At 32.1% G+C, this 14,120-nt stretch overlaps 1 protein-coding gene across 1 annotated transcript in view; it reads right to left on the minus strand.

Annotated features, from left to right (window-relative positions):
* Positions 1 to 494: 494 nt before the first annotated feature.
* LOC144840442 (protein FAM117B-like) overlaps positions 495 to 14,120 on the minus strand; it is a 28,639-nt gene continuing 15,013 nt past the window's right edge. The window contains exons 2-7 of the mRNA XM_078696254.1: positions 12,269 to 12,408; positions 7,912 to 7,980; positions 5,889 to 6,125; positions 2,020 to 2,248; positions 1,518 to 1,647; positions 495 to 1,116 (exon numbers count right to left, since the gene is read on the minus strand). Of these exons, the coding sequence (XP_078552380.1) occupies positions 942 to 1,116; positions 1,518 to 1,647; positions 2,020 to 2,248; positions 5,889 to 6,125; positions 7,912 to 7,980; positions 12,269 to 12,408 (980 nt within the window). The 3' untranslated portion in view covers positions 495 to 941. The remainder of the gene's footprint in view (positions 1,117 to 1,517; positions 1,648 to 2,019; positions 2,249 to 5,888; positions 6,126 to 7,911; positions 7,981 to 12,268; positions 12,409 to 14,120) is intronic.

Here is a 14,120-nt window from a genome sequence, read left to right on the forward strand (position 1 = left end):
TAAGTAACAGTCGACATTGCTTATATTTTGTAATATTATTTAAAATATTTAACTAGCGTTTCTTCATACAATTACTTCCAAAAATATGCACTTTGAAAACATTAAAAATTCAAACAGTAAGGTGTCTAACTGAAAACCTTATCAAAATTCAACAATTTCAATTTTAATCACATCTTTAAATAGATTCATAAATAATTAAATTTGATCTTTTGTTAAATTCATTCGTTTTTAATCAACATCATAATTTAAATAATCTTTTTTTGTAAACAATAAAAGCATGTTTCAATTTGGAGAAACTAACTTATTTTACAAATATCATAATTGCTTCTTTTTCAATTAAATTTTTTTTTTTAAATAGAAACTTGAAAATTCAATTTATTCAAAATAGTTTGAATAAAAACAAGATTTTATTAAATCTGCAGAAAATTCTTTAATTAAAAAACTCTAAATTTTAAAACCTAAGTTCTTTTATTAGAATTGTATCTGTATGAATGACCTACTGTATGTTATATTACATGTTGTTTTTGAATAATTCCCATTCACAATAGAAAGATGGTACATTTCTTTGTTCTTCAACTGAATAAAAGGGATTTGTAATTCTGTAAGTGTTTCACAATGCCAGTGGTCTGCACTAGATCAAATCAGTCTGAACTTGATTAAGCCAGTCTGAACAAGATAAAGCCAGTCTGAACAAGATAAAGCCAGTTTGAACTTGAGCAAGCCAGTTTGAACAAGAGCAAGGCAGTCTGAACAAGAGCAAGCCAGTTTAAACAAGATCAGGCCAGTTTGAATGAGATCAAGAAAATCTAAACAAGATCAAGCCAGTCTGCACTAGATCAATCCAGTTTCAACAAGACCAAATTATTCTGGATATTTCCAAACTGCACCAGACCAGCCAGTCTGACCTAGACCAAGCCAATCTAAACTGGACCAGACAACTCTCACTTCTGGTCGTCAACAGCAATGTTGTTGTTTTGTAGTAGTGTTTTTGTGAATTCACCAGGTAGGTTGGGTAGTGGACAGAAGGCGGACAAACCCTGACCTTTAGGGCAGAAATAAACTTTAGTCTTGTCTGGACACAGTCCATTGTTCTGATCAACCTCAAACATTGGATGTCTATTAAAGAATAAAAACCATATTAATTATGAATAGTAGAATCATCATATCAAACTTTGTATCTGAAACTAAACATATTGTTAATTAATAACCCATATTCAATAGCCGATTTATATTTATTGTACTTATTCTGAATACAGTATATTATGTTATGTTGGGAGCTGAAATTCCTCATTTTCTTCATGTGTATTTTACAGTGCAGTTACATCAAACAGTGACAACAGTGATCTAATCTCACATAAACATGATATGATAACACTAACAGTGAAAACAAAGTCTGTACCTGCCTCAGCCAGCAAGTGGAGTAGTACCAAGCCATGTGATCAGATATCGTCCAATGAGACTTGGTTTCGAAATGTTTACTTTTTGGATAGTGTGAAAATAAAATTTTAAAAACTTACATGGGATCAGAGAAAGTTTTGAGAACCTTTTCACATCCCTCTGGTGGTTCTCTTGTTAACAGATAAGATTTGTTAACACCTGGTGAAGATGCATATTTAGTACCTGAGATCAAATCGGGTGATGTATCACCTGAAAATATAAATGTTCTAAAGTCAAAAAATGCTGGTAGACACTAAGTGTAAGTATTGATGACAAAGAAGTATCATTTTAAGAGATAACATAATATAGACTGTAATCATATCAAGGTATTCTACAAATATGACACAGTATTTGTGCATGATTCCTAGGAAGGGGGTTCTCCTCTCCCAATAAGTAACCATTTAAACCAGAACTGATTGAAACCGATTTTAGGCGAGTCTTTTTACATACTAAGTTAAAGTAAATTTATTTATTAACCTCATTGTAATGTTTTTTCTATTTTGACCACCATCCACATTTATATATACTGAATGATTTATAAAGAAATATATGTATTATTTGTGGAAACTCAATAAAACAAACCTTTTTCATTCTTCTGTTCAATTGGACCGGATGAACTAGCCCTGCTAGATGGCTGCGAGCCTTCCATAGGTGGGGATTCTGAATAGCTGCGGCTAGCTGAACGACTTCCGTCACTACTTTCTTCGTTGCTGTAATTACTATTCTGCGTCTGGGTGTCGCTGTCGCACATCTTCTTGCTACGAATTCCTGGGAATGGTGCACGATGTCCATCTGGGGTGTGAACCTGAGGCTGTAAAATAAACAAATAAAATCATTACAATATATTGAAATATTTTATGTATACTGGGCGGCCTCTTCAGTCAAAGACTAGTCTACTACTAGTCCCAGAGGGCCCAGTTATGATAAGTGCCTGTGATGTACTAGTACAACGGGGAAACTCCCTACTCGTCTCGAAAGATGTACTAGGTTCTTTAAAGTGCACATGAGCTACAGTTTCCTTATCCTTAGTCCTTATCCGAGAAGACAAGCAGTTTCCTCCAACAATGGGTGAGCACCACTTCAGTGAATTTGTGGTGACCTTTCTGCGACTCAGAGAAAATGGCTGAAATTTCTTGAACGTAACATTCGGCTGTCCAAGAAACATAGCCGAAAGAGAAATAAATGATACCTGGCTCGAACGTCGCGAGTATCAGATTTGGTTTTAGTGATAGAGTACAACGTTTCGGGCTTATTCTAGAGGCCCATTTGGGGTAATGCTAGAGACCCATACTGAGGAATTGCTGTGGGATGTTTTACTTGTGTTAAGAGTTAAGCAGATTTCCCATTGACAACTCAATTATTTATTTCTCAGTGTTTTTAAACAATCAAAAGAGACATGAATATTAAAAATTTATCATCTCCAGGCAAACAAACTTATTAATATTATAAGTATGAACATTTTATTGCTTTAACACTATAATATAACCACACAGGAATCAATTAGAAATAAATACAAAACATAGATTTTTAAAATATAAATTCTAAAATTAATATCTATGCATATAATTTCGATGTAATATAAATATCACACATCATCATTATTTTGAAGGTCACTGAGCTGAAATTTTAGTTTGTCAAGACAATATTACTAATGAAAAGAAATAGTCAACTTCAATTAATCAAAACGTTGGCGCAACAAAACACAATTTTTGTATGTAAAGAAATCTCATTCTGCATAATGATGTATATCATTTTGATTGACAAAAAAAGGTTAAATTACTATATGTAATTCTAAAAATAGATTATGATGTACAGTAATATTCTTGTGGAAAAATACTTTTCTATTCTTTGTCCAGTATCAAAAGAAAATTCTATAACAGAGTGTTACATATGTATCACATGTGATGCCTGTATCAGTAGGTCATCCTAGACAATGCTATGTGGAGATACAGTACTGAACATCAAGAGGAAAGATTACAACATGGCTTCTTAGGGTAGGGTTTAGACATTATGCTGGTTGTATGGAAGGCCGCACAATAAAACATGTTTCTACTGTACATCAATGATGAAAATCAGTTCATTTGTAATTTATTTTTGTATTTAGGAAATCATTTATTGTAATCATAAAGTGTAACTGCAGCTGACACATATTTCTGCTGCAAAATGTAATGAATCATTGTGAATTTTAGGTTTTTACATGTCTGATTGTTGTTTCTTTATTGAATCAAACATACTAACCAACCAATGATTCTTGAATCTTTATGAGTTTGTCAATGTTTTGTATCTATAGCACTGTATTGTAATACATTTCAATATTTCTGAATATAATTTGTACTTTAACAAGACAAATATATTTCATTTAGTGCACATTTCAGAAATACTTGTCAATTTATTTGATTGAGTTTTATCTTCAACATATGATTGTACACGTCTGTAGAATGCCCACGTTCCTCAGATTCATTCCAAGTAACGCAAGCGGATGACTCATTCATTAGCGTGGCTCATCTGATGGATTTCGGTTTATATATCAAAGTTAGATGACTTGTAATTGACATTAAATGAGTATCGTGTCTGAAAAGCTGGCGATATGTTAAATTTCATGATAGAAAAACAATCCTTAAAATTATTAAAGGTTTAGCCACATATTTCATGAGTTTGACAGTCCAATGACCATCTGATCTCATACATTTTGGCCAAAATTAATTCACAGATCATGATAAAAAAAAATGTTTTTAATGATAAATAGTATTGAAAAGTTGCCTAAACTAGTGTGCTACGACCATCTGATCACATTGAGAGACAGGCTAGTACTTGCCTGGTATTTTCCACACTTACATTTACACGGATGATTTATTGAGCTCATTAAATATAAAGCAATGAGCGAGCAGCGGAACTTAGTTTGAGATTTTCTCGAAATATGACATGATGACAAATATTTATGTTGTTACTGGTGCTGGTAGGCATACAAAGACATACACAGATATGTACTCAAACCAAGAAAGAAATTATTGTCAAATATGTTGATGCTGAAATTGGCTTTACCTACTCAGAAGATAGTCAAAATACCACAATTAGGCTTTTCTGCATGTCAGTCAGTAGTTAGTACACTGGTTTTACTGTTTATACTGTAGGCAATGAGCCATCTAAACTGCTATTACAACATGCCCAAAATATTTCATAACATTACATTAAATCATTTTTTATTGTACATTATTAAGATATTTGATACAACAACATCACTATTAAATTTGCTTTCTTTAGAAATTATTTTGTAATATTGATTTAACTTAATTTCATATATTTATGAATACATTTTAATTCCACCTTTGTGTAATCACTTTTGATTAGTTGATTTCAATTAACTAATTTGTTTGTCAGCGTTACCGTTTCGTAGCAAATGTTGGTATTTTTTAATGGTTAATCTGAATACCATTATAACCTTCCGGGAATCCAGTTCTCCCGATGTTATAAACGTAAAAGAACGGTGCTAAACATGCAATTGATTTAGTGTCAAAACTTTAGAAAAGTCGGCCAGTACAGCGCCAATTTCATAATTGGATTTTCTGACCTAATTTATAAATAGAACGATATATCATACAGAATGTAACACTCACAGTACAAAGAACAGGCAGCATTTGTTGAAACACATTTTTTAAATGAGTTTATAAAAAAATGTATACAGATACTGTATATTGATTGCTTAGATGTATGTATAACATTTGAGATCCACTCTATAACTATAAAAATGGTATATTGATTACTTAGATGTACAGTATGTGTAACATTTGAGATCCACCCTTAATTAGAACTATAAAAATATAATCACACAAAAAAAAAATAAAATTCCTAATGAGGTTATAATAACATTTTACTTTGAAGGCAAATATCTGTTACATAAACCTACCAAAAATGTTTGTAGGCCTGGACTAGGCCTTGGCTTTGTGGGCCTAAAAGGCCTAGACTAAGCCTTGGCTTTGTGGGCCTAGCTAGGCATTGGCTTTGTGGGCCTAGACTAGGCCGTAGCTTTGTAGGCCTAGGCTAGAAGGCAATCACAATTAATCGGATCGTTTCCATGCACAACATTCTTGTGGTCGTCGTTGCAATCCACCGATGTCAAAAATGGCCGGTTATCCTCCAAAACATTTTTTATCCTTGGATTGGTAGTCATGTGATGTCATTTTATGTTCTCGTTCAAAATTTAAACTACCAGTGGACTATCCAAGATGGTTCAAATAAGGGTATTAGTCGGTCTGACTACTATAACTAACTAAACTAAAGAACACTTGTATAATAATAATAAAAGCCAGCATAGAAGTCAGACTAAAGCTCTGCCTACACTATCAAACTTTATGTGACAACAAATGTGATGTGCACATATATTGTCATATCACTAATATATTTGAGCACATTACTGCCATATTTGGGCACATCACTGGTTGTACAATACATACCTTTCCAATGTCTTCTTCCACGCCATTTAATACAAGCGTTTCTATCTCTTGATTTAAACCTTCTACACTGCTACTCCCGCGCATTCGCACTGCTTGAGTTCGTGGCACCGGGATTGCAATGGAACGGCTTTGAGAATTAGAGTTCTGACCCGCAGAATGGTTAGCTGGGATTGGCGAGGCACGGCTATTAGAACTTGGACTGTTGCGACTAACTTTCCTTCTTTGTTGTTTTAATTTCTGAAAAGATCAAAATCATTACTCATAGTAACAGACTATGTCAAAATTATTCTACTGCAGTTATTGCAGTAACTATATTTTGTTTATTCTTTACTCTTTTTATGAAATTATTTAGCTTTTTTGGCCTATAATAATATGCATTGTTTAATTACAGTGAACAAGATAAGACATTAATGCAGTAAAAATGTAATTACTGCAGTAACTGTAGTATATTTTTGACATGACCCTTTAGAAAAATGATTACCATAACCATGTTTAAAACTCAATCAGTTGATTTGGACAACACATAATAAATACATATAATGTTTAATTCATTTCAGCCTTCCCCATACAGTAGGGTTTATTTTCTCAATTTGTAGAGGTTCTCCTTGCATATAATTTGTATTGCATGGCTTCCCATACACATAATTTGAATGTGTATGGCTCCCCATACACATAATTTGAATGTGTATGGCTCCCCATACACATATGTGTGTGTGTGTGTGGTTCCCCATACAGCCAAAAGCCTCTCCAAATAGCAATAAAGACATTTTTAAAATCATAAATCCATGTTTTTGGTAGAGAATTGATAGTATAGTAATAATACAGTACAAAACACACTGTAAAATAAAATATAAAAGCTTTCGATAATTTAAAATGAAAGCATAGAAATGTGCATTGTGTAATAATAGTCAGTAAGAAATTAACATTTCATCCTAGACTCATGTACAAGCTTACTGTATGGATTTATGTTCACGTCAACCGTAAAATATATTTGATCAACTTAAGCTCAGGAGGTAACATCAAACATCATCATACTTTAGTGAGTGTGTATCAAAAAGATTCAATTATTTATTAGTCACTATAGAATAACGTTGAGTCAAGATTTGCTGATTTTTCATAAAATATGTTTTTATAAAAAGTTGTCATTAATATATTATAAAAGTATAGTATTGAAAAATAAAGTAAAAAAATAAGTAAAAATAGAAAGAAATGGTAGACACTGAATAAATAATATTGTAATCTAATAAATGATGAAATAAAATGAATGGAATTGTAGAAGAATAAATGTACATGGATGGGTAAAGATTAAATGAATGGTAGAAAAATGAGTGAATGTATATGGATGGTTGAAGAATGAATGGATGGTTGAAGAATGAATGAATGGTAGAAGAATGAATGAATGTACATGGATGGTAGAAGAATGAATGAATGTACATGGATGGTTGAAGAATGAATGAATGGTAGAAGAATGAATGAATGGTAGAAGAATGAATGAATGTACATGGATGGTTGAAGAATGAATGAATGGTAGAAGAATGAATGAATGTACATGGATGGTTGAAGAATGAATGGAATGGTATAAAAATGAATGAATGTACATGGATGGTTGCAGAATGAATGGAAAGAATGGTATAAAAATGAATGAATGTACATGGATGTTGCAAAATTCATGAATGAATAAATGGTAGAATAAAAGAATGAATGGTAGAATAAAAGAATGAATGGCAGAAGAATGAATGAATGGTAGGAGAATGAATACTGTAGATTAGTAGAAAAGTGAATGAATGGATGGTAGAAGATAGTAGAAGAATAAATGAATGGTAGAAGAATGAACAGAATAGTGAATGAATAATATTAATAAAAGAATGGTAGAATTGATATTAGAAGAATGGATTAGCACAAATGGAATAGCACAAATGGAATAACACGATAGGAGGAATGTATGAAGGAATGAATGCCTTGTCAGATCTTTGTCTTGACCTATAAGTATAAAAGTACTGGAAAAAATATAATAAAAACATACTTCTTTTAACTCTGCACTTCCCCATGACGATGATCTTTTATGTGATCCTTTTTTGTCTAAATCTTCAGTCTGAAAATGAAAATAAAAACAAAACAAATAAAATTTAAATGAATTTAAAAGACAAAACAGACTCAAATAAAAAATAAAATAACAAAATTGTAACCAAAGACAAATGTTTGATATATATTGTTTACCACTTACTGTTTTGCACCGATGATAGGAAATACACCATGCCCATCACCACACAGTTTTTATGCTTAGTTTTTACATGATATGGTACCTCATAACACAATACTAATACCGATACCGTATCCTCTGGTATAATCCCACCCACATAGAACAACTTTGTAGGGTGGGACTATACCCGGGGAAACCCTGGTTCAGGAAAAGAATGATTGGCAAGTATTTCGAGTAAAAACTCATCTGAACTGTACATCCACACCAAAAGTCAATACTGGGACTATACCAGGGGATATGCCAGTTTGTTATCAGACATAAAGTAGGAGGTGGGATTAAACCGGAAGTGGGATTACAGTACACACCCGAGGATATACGGTAGTGTAAAAAGTCTTCAACCTCCTAAATTGATCAGGACATATATTGATTTAGATGAGAGGAATAATCTAATATTTTACTTTTTTTAATTTTTTCTCTTTTGTTCATATAGAAGAACCCGCCAATAAAAAATATTTCATTCCAAAAATGCCCAATGTATAATTTTGTAAAGAATATTAATTGGATATTAACATAACACTGTGCTCAACAATAAAAGGATTGTGGTGTATGGTTAATCAAGTATTAGGAGGTCATGACCCAGGTCATAGGTTACAGTAGATTATCTATTGTATTTTCTTATAATCAATACACATATGCTTCCTCTCTCTTTCAACATTGTTAAAAGCAGGCTGTACATTGTACAATTAAATTAATCAATAACTACCATTCATACCAATTTTCTTATGTTTTCCTGGAGAACTTGCATGTCACATTGACATGTGCATACAGCTCCACATAAATGACTTGGCACAGTATCTATGTATTATGCTATTCAATGAACCCAGCCTGTAATACTATATGACTGCACATTAGTCCTAAAAGGGGAGGGGCCTGGTTCTCCTTTTGTACATAATTATTTAGGGGACACCTCTATTGAGAGGATACTTCCTTGAAACAATATGCGGCAATGTGTTTAACAATAGCCAATCCATATTCTGGGGACACACCTATTCAAACAACACTTTGTTGGGCCCAAAGGTACAGTATTCTACTGTATCTATCAATCTGATTCTGAATAACCATAGTGAAAATATGTTCCACATGTTAAATAATTCAAAAAATTGAATAACAAATTAATATATAATTTCCACACTACTTCTTCATTGGTCTGCTAGTAACAATTAATTTGTTCTTCTTCCTTTTTTTCAAGTTCAATCTATATAAGGATGGAAAATAATTGCTCTGCCAGGACATCTTAGTACTAATAGTAACCTTGGCCTAATTTAAAAACAATTAAACAATGCAGGTGGCTAAAATATTAGATTAAACGCAATATCGAGAACAAAAGAGCGCTACAATAGCGCCATCAAATAATCATGATTACGCCGGTTTTCTTCTCCATGACTTAATCATTGGATCGTGTTTGTAATAAGACAAAGTTTTCAAACGTGTAATTGACCGGCAACTTGCTTCTATTGAGGTTAATGAAATTGCTGATATTATTATAATGCTTTCCATTATTCGTTATGTGCATACATAATAAAATATTGTAATCTGTCAATATTAAGTTCTATATTTAGAAGAAAATTATGAACAACATCTTTTGCAAATTTTTCATTTTTTTTAACGTTGTCACCCAATTTCATTTTCATATCACAAAGCCTATTTATAGCCTGTACTAGTACAGTACTGTTTATTATATCATCAAAACATTTTGAAACCAATCCCTCCAAAAGGTTAGTAGTCATCCATATAGAATAGGTTCTCAATATTCTTTAGCGATCCACTAGTAGTAGTAGTACCATCAAATGTTTACATAATTACCACAGAAATTGTGAAGGTTACTATACTGTAAAGAAAACAATTTTATTTTCATTCTAAATACTGTATTTGTCTACATTTCAATAAAGACGTGTTACTGACTCAGTAATTTGGATATATAAAGTGGATTTTTTTTATCATAAAGAATTGAGTCTCCATTTTAATGTTTTCTTCTATTATCAATCAATCACTTTGGGTTTCACTATACAACATACTAGATCGTTATCACAGTTCAAAAAGTGATTCTTCATGGAGAGCGAGATCACACAATATGGCGGCTGTGGTCAAGCATTCTATATGCTAGATACGCCCCCAAGGATTCACGCACAGTGTCTGCGCTCACAAGAATGTATAGCGTATTAACGCGATAAAGTATTCTTAAAGCAATCCTCAAATATGCACAAATATTTTTTAGAAAAAGTTCTTTTTAGCTTATTTATATATTATACTAAACACTATTTGAACTACGGCGGCCATGTTGAATGTTTTCCACCCTGTTGGAATGACTGTGTGTATACAGTTGACATCTAGTAGTAGTTACTTATATTATATGTTCTCACTAAAAATGTGTAGTAGTAGGACACGACACAATAATATTAATTGTGTAAATGTAAATGTAAATGTTAAGACCATTTTTACATGATGCTGGAACCTTTGACCCTGTCCAAGTATTTTTGGCAAACTATTAAAAGACAAACAGAATCAGAGGGCTAACAGGATTAAGACGAATCAATAACAGACCCGACATGCCTGTTGGAAGAAAACACTAGACTGCTAGCTCAAGGCAGCAGAATTTGATACACACCATACTGTTGCTGATGAAGAATAATCAGTTACTTATACTGTACTAGTATTTAAAACCAATGTACTATCTAGACGAAACTGTCTTGCCAACGAAAGTTTTATTGGTTTACTATCAAAGAACTACTTATATTATTATACGAATCGAAACCAGAAGAAATGTTTTCATCAATGTACTATCTACTGTACTAGTCAACATCTCTTTTAAAGAAATATGCATTTTGTTGTGATATTGATAATTATTAACAATAATTAAAGAACAACTATTATTAATAAATTATATTAAGGATTATAGTTGTTCTTAATAATTCAATCATAAAATCTAATATCTTTATTGTGACCTTTAACCCCATCAACATCTAACCTTTGAACCTATCTAAAAAACAGACTGCTAGATCACCATGATAATAAAAAGCATAATTACCATTTCACATAAAAATATTAAATATATTATATATATTAATAAATATAAATTTATATATTTTTATATTAAAAAAACCAGGTTAGGATTTTTAAAAATAACTGAGAAGGAGTTTGGTATACTGTACATAATAATTTTATACAAGGCTTAAATAGCAAAATGCATAGCATGGCTTTAACCCACAGATAAACTTGTTATTGAAGCCAAATAAGTGTGACCATGGTGTGTACAGTAAATGCTGGGCAGTGATTAGAGTGGGCCCTGTACATCCTTTGGGATCAATCGATTTAATTAAGCCTGTCTGTGTAAACATGTTAATTCTAAATGAAGGCAACTTCAGTACTAAACCTGAAATGAATGGAATAAGGCTCTAAAATGAATGGAATAAGGCTCTAAAATGAATGGAATAAGGCTCTAAAATGAATGGAATAAAAGGCTCTAAAATGAATGGAATAAAAGGCTCTAAAATGAATGGAATAAAAGGCTCTAAAATGAATGGAATAAGGCTCTAAAATGAATGGAATAAGGCTCGAACATAACTGACGACAAAACACAGTACGAATTTTACTGTCTTAACTGTAATTTTTCTACATGAGCATGTTTAACTATATAAAGCATGTCTATATACCAGCACCGGCTACACCCCCACCACCCCCATCCCCTACTTCTCCAAAACAAGAATTGTCTTGTTTTCATCATCAGTGCCTTGAACCTGTGTAATAATGGATATGGGTTGCGGCGTAACCACTAAGCCAGTTCTCATGTTGAATAGAACAAATAATGAATGTTCAATAGTTGAATTCAATTAATACAGTCATTTATTATGTGTTTTATAACACACCTACTGTTCAAAAGTATTACATTTCTATTAAATTAATCCACCGCTTCCATCTTTAATCAATACCGAAGGCTAGGCCATTCAAAATGGCAGCATTCCGATTTTGGCCATGGAGTGGAGACAGTGCACAAAAAATGGTGGTTTTCCATTGAGCACCGGTCACCAGCATCTCGTTGCATAATATTCATGCAATAGACCCATTTAATAGAACTATTACTGAACGGCATGCGATGCAAAATGTAACATTATAAATAATTTACCTGTGTTGATTGGTGTTTTTGGTTTGGTTGATAAGTTTCTCTAGGCCAATGTCCTCCTAAGTACGTTGTAATTGTATCAAGGGAACTTGTGCGGCGGATGGACGGTGGTGGGGTGGCTCTCATGGGCTTTGGTTTTTCAACTGTAAAAAAAAAAAAAGTACAAACTTGAAGAAAGGAACTTGAATAAAGGTTACTCAAACTATATATACATTGATGACAACAGACAAATCGTTTTAAATACATAGAGTATTTCAGGTTCTAACCTCTGCTATTCAAAATCTGACTGGAACAGATAAAAATAAATCTACTAAAATTGGTTGATAATGCTAAATGAAATTGGTTGGTAAACCACATTTTACAATTTCATAATTTTCTAGGCCAGGGGCAAATGTTATAAATGTCAAAGTATTTTTAGCAATCAAATGTTTGCAGATCTCATATGGGATTCTTGACACTCTGATGAAGAAGATTTGACATGTGTTAAGATTTGGTAACATATGTCTATACTTGACATTGGAAAGATAGTTTCTTATAGTTTATTACCTGTGTTGTCTTTTCTGCAGAAAACTTATATTTTCAGAATATATTAATATGGTATTTTAAAATCGGAATATGTGATGAATTACAAAACAATTAACAACAGTATTTACAAAAAACCTGTTTCAGTTTTGTTGAAATAACTTTTCATGTTTCAGTGGTAATTACTACAGTACATATCTACATATTTCTGTACTTTTATTAATAATATACTAGGCCTATTAGTACATATTTCAATTACTGTATTAAATGGACATGGTTTCAAAATATTACGCGATTGTTTTATATCATAGTAATATTTGCCAATCTTTAAAAATAATTTCTATTATTATTTTTATTATGATAATGGACAAATAAAGCATTAGTATTTCAGTTTTCTGCAATAAACACATGTTACTGTAAAGTTACAAAGTTCAGTAACTATCCCCATGTCTCTTTAGAACATTAAATGTCAATTTGCAACAAAACATAGATGCCCTTAAAATGTGGTTAAAACCACTAATGTTTAAAACATGGCAGACCAATTCCCAACACACTCAGCTATAGCTATGTAAGATTTACTTTTTAAATTATTTAAATTCTAGTGAACCTATGAATAAGGGTCAAATTGTTTAATTGCTCAACATTTCTTCTTGGATATCTAATGCTTGTTTAGTTTGAAAATAATTGTATTTCTGTTCCTTGAACTACCTATTAAGGGGACCCACAAAGCATCCTCTAAAGCTCCATCTACACTATCACATTTTATAGTATGTGATAAAAAAATGTGATGTGCCCATATGGACATGATGATGTAATATCACTATTTGAGCATATCACTACCATATTTGGGCATATCACTACCATTTTAGGCACATCACACTTTTTTGTCAAAAAAACAGTGTAGACAGAGTTGACAGGGATCTCCCCTGAATAGAGATGTCTCAAAGCAGGGGTTTCCAGTATGTAACTATGTTTTTTCTCAATTACTTTGTGTAAAAAGCACAATTAATATAACATTGCAAAGCAATTCTATCTTTGAAATTTCAACCCAAAGTTGAAATACCATTATTGTGTGGTGAAATTCATATTGGGAATTCGGGTAAATGAATTGCATTGTAAATCACTTTATCTGTTTATGATTTACACTACAGATTGTTATTAAAATAAATGTACAGTATTCAAATTTTATATAAATTCTGATCAAATTAGCATTGCACTTTAACCATTGCATTCTTCTAGGCCTGGATATTTCATATGACAGTACAAGGGATTAAACACCATTATCAACATCAATAGTAATTTAGGCCTCTGCATCAAATCTAATTACTATTGC

Source organism: Antedon bifida, chromosome 4 (assembly GCF_963402885.1).
Source record: "Antedon bifida chromosome 4, ecAntBifi1.1, whole genome shotgun sequence".
Lineage (NCBI taxonomy): Eukaryota > Metazoa > Echinodermata > Crinoidea > Comatulida > Antedonidae > Antedon > Antedon bifida.